Here is a 13,921-nt window from a genome sequence, read left to right on the forward strand (position 1 = left end):
CTTTTAAAAGCTGTTGTTTTTCCTCAAAACAAAGTTTCTTTATCATCTCTGGCGCTGTCATCCTGACTGTAGTGTTATCCCGCCCACTAGCTAGAGAACGTAGCAGCAGCGGTCACATGGCATCCATTCACTAATGTACTGTGAACGTACGTATAGCATTTAGTAAATGGTTGTCATCTTGGCGACCTGACTGCGCATGCGCAAACACGTAAAAACACGGAATGGGAACGGAGGCAGTGGAGCAACGTGCCTTTGAGAGGGGGCGTGGCCTCCCTCTGCCTTACGGCGGAGTAAAAAAAAAAAAAAAAAAAAATAGACTGTGCAGCTGTTCCAGGAAATAGCGCTGTTTAGTAATTTGGGCTATGAAACGCACAAAATGCGGACACTTTCAAACTTATAGGTACTGTAGGCTATTGTAAAGAGTTCAACTAGAATCAATAAACACATAAAATGGTTCCTTAAAGGTGGAAAAACTTCATCAAGCATTTTTTAAAGTGATCAATCACAACTGTAAAATATTTAGTTCTTTCTTTAAACTTTGATTGATCACTACAGTTCACCAGTGTAAAAAATACCAATAAGTCTAATTTTACTTCTTTGTTTTTTTGGAATATGGTGTTAAACATTTGACTTATGTTTAATTGTTTAATAAAAGTAACTGCTATTACTAATTGGTGCACGAGGGGGCGCACCAGTACATTAGTGATCACATGATCAATCAGGCTTTTTTAATTAGACATTAAGCAACATTTCTTATTGAATTAATCTGAATATATAAATTAAAAAATAATAAAGTGATGAAATACCAACTTTTAAAAAAAAAAAAGCCACTCCCACTTTAAAGCTGTGTGTGTGTGTGTGTGTGTGTGTGTGTGTGTGTGTGTGTGTGTGTGTGTGTGTGTGTGTGTGTGTGTGTACCCTGTACCCCTCCATCACTGATGATTGTATTTCCTGTATTTTCCTCCAATCACAGCTTGGATCCACTAGATGCTCCACCTCTGGAGAAAAAATACAAACCTCTGAATACTCCCACTAATTCTGCCAAAGAAATTCCAGTTAAAATCATTCCCGCACAGCGTAAGTCCCAAACATTTCTTTAAAGTTTTTAAAATGTGCTGCAGCCTTGAGGGCGGTCTCTGACATTTGATTGGTTCCCTGCAGCGATGGAGTGCACGTGCTCCCTGGGCGCCCTTAACTCCGCCCCCGTGCCTGGAATCAAGACCAAGAAGAAGAAGACGGTCCACTGGGCAGAAGAAGAACAACTCAAACACTATTTGTACTTTGACCTGGATGAGACAGAGAGAGGTAAACACTCAATGTTCACCAGAAGGATCAGAGGTGTCAAACTCAAGGCCTGCGGGCCAGATGCGGCCCAGCAGAGCATTCAGCATTTTCTATTGGAGTGAAGCTTTTTACATCATTTATAACTTATTACATCATTTTACAGCTTTTTACATCATTTTTTTTAAACAATATCTTTATTGAATTTTCCAAGTGTAAAAACAAAAAACAAACAAACACAAGTCCAACAAAGATTCAAGTAAAACAATGTGTTGGACTTTTCAATGAAACAAAAACATTAAAACCCTACATTAGGTTTTTTTCCCCTTTATGCAAATATGATCATTATAACTGTGCAGACAATATGGGACCAAAAAATAAATAAGTAAATACATGACAACAAAACAGTCAAATAGAACATGGCGGTGAACAGAGTCACTTCTGTAAAGATGAGATCATGAGTCCATACAAGTTTCTATACAGTAACATCCAGTGATCCAGGAATGGGGGAGGAGTTTAGCAGCTCTTATTCTACTCCACGTTCGTTCAACAGATGAGTCTTTGTTTTTAATGTAATGGATAAATGGACCCACACTTTTTGAAATGTCTCCTGTTTGTTCTGTAGGAAATGTTTTCCAAAGGCAAACAGGAAGATAATTCCCTAAACCACGTTAGAGCCATGTTAGAGCTATTGTCCTCTTAGCTTGTAAAAAACTTATGTTTAAAAAAATGATTTCATGACGTTTTTTATTATGAGCAGCTGTAGAGGCCCAGGAGAAAGAGTTTAGGATCTAGTTCTAATCTGACTGAGAGGATGTCCTGCACATTTAATCTAACTCTTGTTAAAACTCCCTCACTCTAGAGCACTGCCATAGACAGTGTCTCTGTCTACACCACACCTATTGATATCCATATTAAATGTGATATACACCCTCATCAGCCAGTTGTATTGTAGGAGTCTTAAGCGAGCTGTCTGTGCTGCCTTACATGCTCTGTGCAACTGTTCCAGTGTTAGATCCTACTGTAAATCACATTTCCAGGCATTAAATTTAGAGTCAGAAGACTCAGTGGAGGAGGCTTTTAAAAAATCATAAAAGGATTTTTAATCAGAGTTTTCTCCAGTAGGGTCAGCTAATGCCTTAGCTGGAGATATTTAAAAAAATGTTTGTGAGGGATATTGTATTTTCTTATCAGCTCTTTGAATGTTAAAATATACCCGTTAATACCATAGATATCCTTTATTTGTTTTACCCTGTATCTGCCCACAGTTTAAAACCTACATCTTTTTTCCCTGGGGTGAAAAAATTATTGCCCTAGATTGGAGTGAAACAGGAAAAAGAGGAAGAATCTTTTTGATATTTCCTAACTTCTTACCAGACTCTTATCATTTTATGGACTATAGGGTTAGTGGATAACTTTTTGAGTCTTTTAGGTTCATCTGAATAGAAATAAGTGAGGAATGGGAGCTTTAAGGAGTTTGACTCAATAACCCTCCATGGAAGAGATCCATCTGTGTTAAAGTCAAACATCAGCATCTTCAGCTGAAGCACCCAGTATATATATACCACTGCATATTAGGACACTGTAACCCTCCGTGGGACGCTTATTGATCCATAAGAAGTTACTGAATAGATTTTTCATTCTGGGGGGAAACAATTGGTGGAGATGGCAAAGGAATATTTTGAAATAAGTATAATAGCTTAGGAAGTATGTTTATTTTGAGAATATTGATTTTACCAATGAGAGAGACATGAAGGCTTGACCATCTTTTAAATGTTTTAGAAATAGATGTAATCACTGGGTTATAATTAACTTCAACCATATTTTCTAATTTAGGTGTGATTTGGATAGCTCGGTAAGTAAAAGAGTCTACTGTTCTAAAATGATGAGCAGGGATAGGAGGGTTGGTCCTCTCCTCCTAAAAAGCATTATGGAGGATTTTGAATTATTAATTTTATAGCCTGAGATTTTTCCAAATGACTTGATAATGTCTAGAAGAGGTGGAATAGATCTATCCATATTTTTAAGAAAAAAATAACATAATCCGCGTAAAGAGCGATTCGATGCTTTATACCTGTAATCATGTTATGTTCTCTCACAGCCGTTGCTAATGGTTCAATTGCAATTATAAATAGTAGGGGGGATAAGGGACATCCCTGCCTACAACCTCTACTGATTAATATTGGTTTTGAAATGTTCTTGTTGGTAATGATTTCTGCATAGGGATCCTTGTACAAAATTTTAACCCAATTACAAAAACCCTCCCCCAGGCCAAAACGTCCCATAACTTCAAATAAGTAAGTCCACTCAACTCTGTCAAAAGCCTTCTCAGCATCTGGTGCTAACAAGGCTGTATCTGACGCTCCCTTTTGGTCGTGCAAGATGTTCAAGATGTTATGGAAACCCTGACGGCCAGTTATGAAACCATGTTGGTCGTCCCGTATTAGACCTGGTAATATAGACTCCAGTCTTTTAGCTAAGATTTTGCAAGTATTTTAAGCGCTGAGTTCAGAAGGCTGATCGGCCTCATGTTTTCACACTTATCGTTCAGTTTACCGGGCTTCGGGAGTAGCGTGATCAGGGCACCCCTCAAGGAGGGGGGAGTATCCCTTTTTGAAAGGATTTTGAAAACATTTTGAAGAGGGGTGCTCTGAGTTTTGATTCAAATATTTGATAGATTTTGATGGGTAGGCCATCAGGGCCTGCTGCTTCCCCAGGATTCATGTGTCATAGATCTCTTCTAATGTCAGGTTTGCATCAGGGTTTCTATGTCTCCATATGTCCCTCAGATTTAGTTCCTTCATGAATTGATGTATAACTCCTCTGCTTTTAGTATGGGTTGTATTTAAATGAGTTGATCTGTCTTTATCAGGCGCGCAATTAAAATCTCCTGCAATAATATAATGCCCATTAAGCGTTGACAAAGTAAGGAATAAATTGCTGAAAAAGTTTGGGTCGTCCTGATTTGGAGCATAAATATGAACTAAATTAAGACATTCATTGAAAAGGGAACCCTGGATTATTAAAAATCTGCCTGTTTTATCTGATATTATCTTTATGACTTTCAGTGGAATGAACCCGTGGACAAGTGTCATAAATCCTCTTGCTTGAGTAGTGAAATATGCTGAATATACGCCCCCACGCCATCACCTCTTGATCCTTAACTCCTCCCCCACTGCCAGATGTGTTTCTTGAAGAAAAATTATTTTAGACTGTATATCCTTTAGTCTGTCCATGACTTGTTTTACTTTTTTAATTTTTTGCAACCCTCAGCAATTCCAAGTTGAAAATTTAATTTCTAACCCACTGGACATAGTCGTTAACCAGGGATGGATTACTCATGATATAGTCTACGATGAAACCTTTAACCCGCCAGAACAGCAACATAAAAAGAAAACAAATGTCTTGAACACCAAACAGAAACCCAACATCCCAAAAAAAGGGTTTCTGCCCCCCCACCCACCCTCTTGTACACCCCAGTAGGCTTATCAACCACTCCACACTACGTGAGGAATAGTCAGACTTTGCTAGCCGCTCTATCTCAACATGTCCTCCCCCTCCATTTGTATAACAGAAAAATAAAACTAAAATAACAATTATGTCACCCCTGAAATGCCTTTTGTCAGGAAATGTATACGTAACATTATGCTTTTGAACATTTATGGATTGGTTACTTACAAGCAGGTTAATAAACCCAAACAGGTTGTCTCATTATGGAAAAACTTTAAACTACGGGATAACGGCTGGACTAACTCCCATCTTTGAATAGCTTTTAGTTTACAGGCAACACAGCCCTTCCTATGAAAACGTTTTAAACTTTTCACAAATATACCATCATGAGATTCTGACTTATGAGGTAAACCCAGTACAAAGGATCTCAAGAATAACTTTGTTAAGAGGAATGTTTATGGGGTTATCTGATTTCACATGTTCTGTTTATGAGCACTGGCTGTCAGAGACAGCCTAGACCAGGGGTGGCCAATCCTGGTCCTCATGGGCCACTATCCAGCATGTTTTAGATGTTTCCCTCTTCCAACACACCTGATTCAAAGGATGAACTCATCATCAAGCTCTGCAGAATCCTGATGACCATCCTGGTCATTTCAATCAGGTGCGTTGGAAGAGGGAAACATCTAAAACATGCTGGATAGGGGATCTTGAGGACCAGGATTGGGGACCCCTGGCCTAGACGTTATGCAATTAGCTGATCCATCGGTCCGATTTACTCAGTCTGTCTTTCCTACTCTTGAATGCTTTTTATGAAGTCCTCTACATCCGCTGGCTTGTCAAAAATCCGTGTGTTGCCCTTGTAGGTCAGCAGTCACTTTGCAGGGAACCGTATTCCGTTCCTGATCCCGATGTTTCGAAGCTTCTGTCTCATGCTGTCGAAAGCCTTGTGTTTATTATGCATCCCGGTTGCCAGGTCAGGATCAATCAATCAATCAATCAATCTTTATTTGTATAGCGCCAAATCATAACCAATGGTATCTCAAGGCACTTTACAGTAGAGCAGTCTTAAGGACGGACTCTTCATTTTATGGATACACACATATGCATATATACGTATATACACATACATATGTATCCCACACCCAACATGAATTCATCATGGCGGCAAGGAAAACCTTCTGTTAAGCAGCAGGAACCTTGTGTGGATCCCATTCCTATGATGAACAGCCATCCACGTTATGCTGTGTTGGGTGTGTGCAGAGAAAAGGGTGGAGACAGAGTTGTTGAGACTCTGTAACTCCACACTGAGGATCCCACGGACCTGCAAGACAAAAGCCAGAAGGAGTACAGGAGCAAACACACAAGGGAAGAAGCAGACATAGAGGGAGTGTTTGAGAGAGGAATGGGACCCTCTCCGGTCCCTCTCTAACCTAAATGACCGGATAAAACCATACTGCTCTGTCCTTGTATAATATCTCCTTTCTGTTCCGCAGCTCCTTCAGAACCAGCACTTAATCTCTGTCAGACAAAAACTTTATGAATAAGGTTCTTGGGGGTGCGGCCGCGTCTTTCCTCGGCCCGACTCGGTGCGTTCTTTCAATGGTCAGCTTCTTAGTTATGCCCAGAGTCTCCGGGATCCACGCCTCAAAGAAAGAACAGGCGTCGCTGCCCTCCGCGCCCTCGGGGAGGTTTACTAGCCTCAGGTTTAGTCGTCTGGATCTTGCTTCTAGATCGTCAACCTTGTCAGCCATTTCCTTGTTTATCTGTTCGAGGTTACGGACCTTTGCTACTAGGCCAGTAACGTGTCCTCTGCCTCGGAGATGCGAGTCTCTGCGCCCTTAACTTGTTCCAAACATTCACCAACTTCTTTCCTGACTCCTTCAATTGCCATCAAAACTCCGTCAAATCTGCTGCAGAAGTCCGTCTTTAATTCTTTGATGGCTTCAAGGATTGGCTGGGGGTTAGCACTTTCACCCTCGGTCTCACTAGCTTCCTCCGCCATTGCATTAGCATTAGCCATAGCTTCTCCTCTCGGTTTGCCCAGAGTGAATTAAATTTTGGCTTGGGAGGATTTGCCACGGCCTTTACCCTGTTAACCAAGCGTAGACGCCATCGGGGTGTTCTCAGCAGGTAAGCCGCGTACCTTCGGTGTCAAGTAGTTTTGTTTATTGTAGGAAATTTTGCAATAATTTACGGAGGAGAGAGACACCCGTCTGTCGAGCACGCCACCATACCGGAAGTGTCCAGCTTTTTACATCATTTAACAGATTTTGACATCATTTTACAGCTTTTTACATCATTTAGTAACGTTTTCAGTCACAATGACAACATGTGCTGTTTTCGGTTTCTCTAAAAAAACCAGGAAAACCCTGAGAATAAAAGCCCTTTTGGGTGTGAGTGATTTACTCTCTAACTTTAGCCACCAGAGCGTGTCAGCGCACTGTTTAAGTGAGAGTAAAGGTCCCTTAGGAAAGCTCTTCTTCTCTGCTTTATTGTCTACTATGACGTCACTCCAATAGAAAACAATGGGATGTTTACAGGCAGTGGGGTTGTGTGACATCATCAATCAGGTGATTTCAAGGTGTAGGAACACATGCTCTAAAACTGTAAAGTCGTCCCATTTTTAAAAGTTAATAAAATGAATATGGTGCATAATAATGTGTTTTGTTAGATATGGATCTACTAATAAGGACATTTAGAAGGTTTTGTGGAGGATCCTTTAAGTACATTGTTTATATCTGGCACAGTAATGAGGAAGTGGGTTTTTTTCTTCAGAAATACTGTAACTGGATTTGTCAGGTCCACTTGGGATCAAACTGGGTCGTGAATGGGCCGCAAACCACAATGAGTTTGACACCCCTGGTTTAGGAAGTTAGTTTAGTTTTTGTAAAATGTTTGGTGTAAACTTGACCAATGGTTGCTTTTCATTCCCAGTGAATGTAAATAAGATCAAGGACTTTGGTGAGGCCACAAAGCGAGAGCTGATGATGGACATACAGACGCCTGAGATGATTCATCGTCATTACCACGACACCATGGTGGAGCACGTCCCTTGGACGCCCCCGAGACCCCTGACCCTGGCTGAATGTCTGGTGTCCCCCAGGAACAACAGCACAGAGAAGCTCACGCAGACGGACCGGGAGATGTGCTTCCTGAAGGAGATCTTCCTCAGCAAAGAAAGGTTTGTTCCAGGGGGCGGGGCCTCAAACATGTGACTGTATCTGATCTGAAGGTCACATGATCAACATTCATGTCAGCATTAGAATATTGACCAATCAGAGCGTTAACACAGGAAACTACAGAGTTTGTGGAGTCATTTTAGACATTTTTTATGTATTTTTGTTGATGTTTTACATAATTTTCCTTCATTTTATGTGATTTTAGAGTCAATTTGTGATTATTTTAGGAGTTAGGAGTGATTTCTCTGTGTTTTGTTTTTGTTTTGTGTGTTTTCTGTACTTTTGTTGTCTAATGTCATATCTTCAGTAATTTTTGTGTATTATTATTGTTGGCTTGTGTGTTTTTAGAGAAACTTGTATGTTTTTTCTGCAGTTTTACATGTTTTTTGTAGTTATTTTGTATGTTATAGTTGTTGCTTTGTGTTTTTTGCTATATTTGTTGTCACTATATATTTATTTCTTGCAATGTAATATGTTTTTTGTGTATATTTGTGTATTTTGAATATGTGTGAATTTAACATGGATTCTTCTTCCTCTAGTGTTCCTGATAGTCCACATGAACCAGATCCAGAACCCTACGAGCCCATGCCCCCCCGCCTCATTCCTCTGGATATGGTACGGACACACACACACACACACGCACACACACGCACACACACACACACACACACACACACACACACACACACACACACACACACACTAACTGTGACCCCCCCTCTCCACCCACCAGGACTCGTCCATGCCTGATGAAGGCTACGTGGAGCCCATAGAAACCTCCTCCCTCCCAGGTGAGGCCCTGCTCCAGGCCGAGGGCTCCAAGCTGCCCCCCGTCCTGGCCGACCTGATGGAGAACCTGCACAACAAATGCAGCAGCCCCCAGGACGTTAGCTCCGCCCCTAACGCTGCAGTTCCTGTTGTGAACGTACAGGAGCTGCTCTCATCACTCATGGTACGTGTTGAAAGTACCGATATATCTACTCAAGTACAAGTACTTGATCAAAACTGTACTCAAGTACAAGTAAGTCATATATAAAATACATTATGTTTAATCTGATTGGTCGGCTATGATGTGATACATTATGTTTAATCTGATTGGTCTGTTATGATGTGATACATTACGTTTAATCTGATTGGCCGGCTATGATGTGATACATTACGTTTAATCTGATTGGTCTGTTATGATGTGATACATTACGTTTAATCTGATTGGTCGGCTATGATGTGATACATTACGTTTAATCTGATTGGTCGGCTATGATGTGATACATTACGTTTAATCTGATTGGTCAGCTATGATGTGATACATTATGTTTAATCTGATTGGTCGGCTATGATGTGATACATTACGTTTAATCTGATTGGTCGCTATGATGTGATACATTACGTTTAATCTGATTGGTCAGCTATGATGTGATACATTACGTTTAATCTGATTGGTCGGCTATGATGTGATACATTACGTTTAATCTGATTGGTCGGCTATGATGTGATACATTACGTTTAATCTGATTGGTCGGCTATGATGTGATACATTACGTTTAATCTGATTGGTCGGCTATGATGTGATACATTACGTTTAATCTGATTGGTCGCTATGATGTGATGCATTTGTTTGTTGTCTGGTCATTTAATTTTTTGTAGTTTCACAAAGTCCGTTGAACATTTTAAAACAAAAAATAATAATTGACTCAGTAACGTTGGATGTAAAAATGTATTGAATTACTTTACTTTTTAAAAACTTACTTCAGTACAAGTAAAATTACTGATTTTGAAATAACATCAAAAAAGTACAAGTACCCATAAAATCTACTCAGTTACAGTAACGTGAGTACTTGTAATCCATTACTTTTACCTCTGCTTAACACACTTCTTGTTCGTCGTTAAAAGGTGTCAATATGTTTTAATAATATGTTAATGTTGTAATGTTTTAATGTTGAAATGTTTTAATATTTTGATGTAATGTATTAATGCTGTAATGTGCTTGTCGACCACCAGGGGGCGTCTGGTAACCAATCCACTGAGGACCTGATCAAGCAGCCAGATTTCTCAGACAAGATCAAACAGTTGTTGGGTTCTCTGCAGCAGACCCAGAACCAGAACCCTGGTGGACCTCCTCTAGGTAAACATCTGTCATGTTTATGTGCCCCCCCCTTATCCCCCCATCTCCCCCTTGTTCTTTTTCTCATTGTGTTTTCCTCTGTCTCCAGTGAACTCAGGTCTGCTGGGTCATGGTCCAGGAATGAACCCCATCAACCCCATCAACCCCATCAACAACATCAACCCCATCAACCCCATCAACAACATCAACAACATCAACCCCATCAACAACATCAACAACATCAACAACATCAACAACATCAACAACTTCAACAACATCAACCCCATCAACAACATGCACATGCAGATGCCCATGTACGGGGGCCACCCACCCAACGCAGCACCCAGCGCCACAGCTAGCATCAGAGCTAACAGCTAGCGTCAAAGCTAACAGCTCGTGTCAAAGCTAACAGCTAGCCTCAGAGTTACTAGCTAGGTCAGAGCTAACAGCTAGCGTAGGAGCTTACAGCTAGCATCGAAGCTAACAGCTAACCTCAGAGCTAACAGCTAGCATCAGAGATAACAGCTAGTGTCAGTGTTAACAGCTAGCATCAGCATTAACAGCTAACCTCGGAATTAACAGCTAGCATCAGAGCTAACAGCTAGCCTCAGAGTTAAAAACTAGCGTAAGAACTACGAGCTAGCATAGGAGCTAACAGCTCGCGTCAGAGCTACAAGCTAGCATCAGAGTTTACAGCTCGCGTCTAAGCTTACAGCTGGCGTCATAGCTAGCCTCAGACCTAACAGCTTGTGTCAGAGCTACCAGCTAACTTCAGAGCTAACTGGTAGCATCAGAGCTGTAAGCTAGCATCAAAGCTTACAGCTAGCGTCAGAGCTAGCAGCACACGTCAGCAAACAGCAATATATATTATTATAAATATTCTAAAATCAATTAGTTAATTTTTAGAACTGAGAATGTAAAACATGTAGAAAATGAAACTTTTCCGACACTGGATGTTAGACGTGCGTCTCTGCAGATCTTCTCTTCCTCTCTCTCTCTTTGTCTCTCCTCAGACATGTCCAACAGACCCGTGTGTCGTCATTTCATGATGAAAGGAAACTGTAGATATGAGAGTAAGTGTGCGTTCTACCACCCTGGGGTAAATGGACCCCCCCTGCACCCCAACTTCAGCTCCAACAACCAGCACGGACACTAGGAGATCCACTCTGCTATCAGGAGCTGATCAAAGGCTTGAAGAGCTCACGACCCCCCCTCAGTGAAAGAGAGAAGGGTCTGTTCAGGCCTGAAGTGGACCATGTTTCTGTTGCCATGGTTTTAACAGAGAAGCTAACGGGTGCTACTGCTGTGCGATAGTGACGGAGCATCTTTTCAACACATCGTCACATGACTGACCCCCCCTCCCCCCATCTTTACATTTCATACACAACACACCTTGTGAAATAACCTCCTTCCAGATGAATAATAAATATCAACTCCAAACAAACCTTAAAGAAAGCCTTTAGCTAAGCTAAGCTAAGCTAGGCTAGGCTAAGCTAAGCTATGACCAATGAGAACAGGAAGTACTCAGCTTTTCTACCAGTTCAGAGCAGAAGAAAAAGAACGGCCCCTCTTTGGGCCGTGGTTATCTGGATTTGAATGTAGAGTTGTGTGGCCAGGTTATTCCCAGCTGTGGAATTTTGGTCGTTAGGGATCCCCCAGCCCTAGTTTCTTTTGCCCCAGGAATCCTAGGGATGAATGTTATCTGTCGCTGCTATAGGGAACTGTTTAGAGGGCGCGGTCCTGCACTCTTTCAGTCTCGTCGTCTGGCAGAAGCTCCGGGCCCAGTTTGTGAAGCCCTCCAGCAATGTCACAGGGTTTCTGGCCAGGGTGCAACAGACTTCCGTGGCACCATCAGGGTTCGTGGTGCTGTGCCCATACCTGGTGGCTTTATGAAACTAGTGGCAAGCACTAGCACTTGCCCCAAGCAATTTTCTGGGCAGGATGCACTCTTTGAACCCACTGAGTCCGGCCTACCAGCAGGGTTATTGGCATCCCCAAGCCTGATTTAGGTTATACAGGGTACGGCCTACATTCCTGTGGTCAACGTGGGAGCAACGGAGGGACTCCTCTACCCACGCACCAACTTTGGCACGTTAAGTAGTGCACAGGTGGTCAGTCTCCCTGCTGGGGTCACCGAGGTGAAGGCAACGACGGCCACTGTGTCATCCCAAGTGGTGTTAGATCCTGTACCGGATAGAGTGGAGGAATTGGACTTGTCTGCCTTAGCTGAGGGAGAACAGTCAATCAACTCCTTGAGTCCCAGGTAATCAGGGAAAGTAACGGTCGTAAACCTCCCCTATTGTCCTGGTTCACAAGAAGGATGGGACTCTATGATTGTGCGTAGACTACCGCCTTCTTAATCGGAAGACAAGGAAGGATGCGTTTCTGCTTCCTTGTATCAAGGAGAGCCTGGACGCACTTTCCGGGGCCCACTGGTTCTCCACCTTAGATCTGACCAGTGGGTACAACCAGGTTCCTGTCACTGAGCGGGATAAGCCAAAGACGGCTTTTTGTACCCCCTTCGGCCTGTTCGAAAGGAACAGGATGCCATTTGGGTTGTGCAACGCTCTTGGAACCTTCCAACGTCTAATGCAGAGGATGTTCGGGGATCAACAGTGTCCATTCCCCCTTTCTGTATCTGGACAACATAGTTATGTTTTCATCCTCCGTCTCCCAGCACCTGCAGAGACTGGAGATTGTCCTCAGTCGTCTTCAAAAAGAGGGTCTGAAGGCAAAGTTGGAGAAGTGTTCCTTCTTTCGAGAGGAGGTAAAATACCTGGGTCATACCATCACCAGCCAGGGAGTCTCAACTGACCCAGACAAGTTCGAGGCTGTAGCCAAGTGGCAGCGTCCCATGAACGCGTCCGAGCTACGTTCTTTTCTGGGCTTCGCTAGCTACTATTGCCGTTTTGTAGCGGGTTTTGCCCACCTGGCTGGCCACTTACACACGCTGATTGCAGAGCTTGGGGGTAAAAAGCACAGGAAGGACTCAGAGAAAGACCTGGGTGCCATTTGGACCTCTCAGTGTGAGGAAAGCTTTGAGGCCCTTAAAGCGTGACTAGTTGCAACCCCAGTTTTGCCTATGCTGACTTCTCTCATCCATTTATTTTAGAGGTTGATGTCAGTCACAATGGTCTTGGGGCTGTCCTCTCCCAGGAGTCGGAAAGTGGTGTGCGCCCAGTGGCTTACGCTAGCCGAGGCCTCCGTCCCACTGAACGCAACATGGAAAACTACAGCTCCATGAAGCTGGACTTCCTGGCTCTCAAGTGGGCCATGAATGAGAAGTTCCGGGAATACCTGTGGGGACACAAATGCATGGTCTTCACAGATAATAACCCGCTGAGCTATCTCCACACTGCTAACATGGGGGCCACGGAACACCAATGGGCGGCCCAACTTGCAGCATTTGACTTTGAGGTGAAGTACCGTTTTGGCCGGAGCAATGGGAATGCTGATGCACTCTCCTGGCAGTACAGTGGCAGTGTACTAACGGAAACATTAAAGATGCCGCTTTGTTTTGACAAAATCGACACAAGGAACAGAGAGAACCAAGTGAGTGAGAAAGAAAGATTAAAACAGACCAAATAACGGTGGATTTATTAAAAATGAAAGACTCTCTGATGATAAAAACCACCATGAATGGAGGTTCAAATGGATTTAAAAACAAAGGAGGAAACTGAGCCTATAAAGGTAAGATCAGTTTAATTTATAGATCAATAAATGTTCTGATTTTGTGGAGCTAGTCTTTGTGTACATTAATATAAGTGTAAATAGATGCTTTTAATGTGTGAGACAGTTTAGGACAGAGTATTTGTGTGTTTGTTTAAACTTTGTGTGTGTGTGTCCATCTGATCATATTTATCTCCATCACTTTCAGTTTTCCTTTTGATGAACATGACATTATCTAACT

The 13,921-nt window shown here is 42.3% G+C and overlaps 1 protein-coding gene across 1 annotated transcript; it reads left to right on the top strand.

Moving 5' to 3' along the window:
* Positions 1–987: 987 nt before the first annotated feature.
* LOC114471910 (serine/threonine-protein phosphatase 1 regulatory subunit 10-like) lies at positions 988–10,389 on the top strand. Its single transcript, XM_028460894.1, has 7 exons — positions 988–1,077; positions 1,162–1,305; positions 7,666–7,912; positions 8,450–8,525; positions 8,644–8,931; positions 9,909–10,032; positions 10,121–10,389. The coding sequence occupies exons 2-7, from the start codon at positions 1,164–1,166 to the stop codon at positions 10,387–10,389; spliced, it is 1,146 nt and encodes a 381-aa protein (XP_028316695.1). The 5' UTR covers positions 988–1,077; positions 1,162–1,163.
* The last annotated feature ends 3,532 nt before the right edge of the window (positions 10,390–13,921 follow it).

This window comes from Gouania willdenowi, chromosome 11 (assembly GCF_900634775.1).
Source record: "Gouania willdenowi chromosome 11, fGouWil2.1, whole genome shotgun sequence".
Classification (NCBI taxonomy): domain Eukaryota; kingdom Metazoa; phylum Chordata; class Actinopteri; order Blenniiformes; family Gobiesocidae; genus Gouania; species Gouania willdenowi.

Coding starts and splice junctions, on each gene's coding strand:
- LOC114471910 (XM_028460894.1), top strand. CDS start 1,164: ATGGAGTGCACGTGCTCCCTGGGCGCCCTTAACTCCGCCCCCGTGCCT. Junction 8,526..8,643: donor GCCTCATTCCTCTGGATATG/GTACGGACACAC, acceptor TCCACCCACCAG/GACTCGTCCATGCCTGATGA. Junction 10,033..10,120: donor CCCTGGTGGACCTCCTCTAG/GTAAACATCTGT, acceptor CTCTGTCTCCAG/TGAACTCAGGTCTGCTGGGT.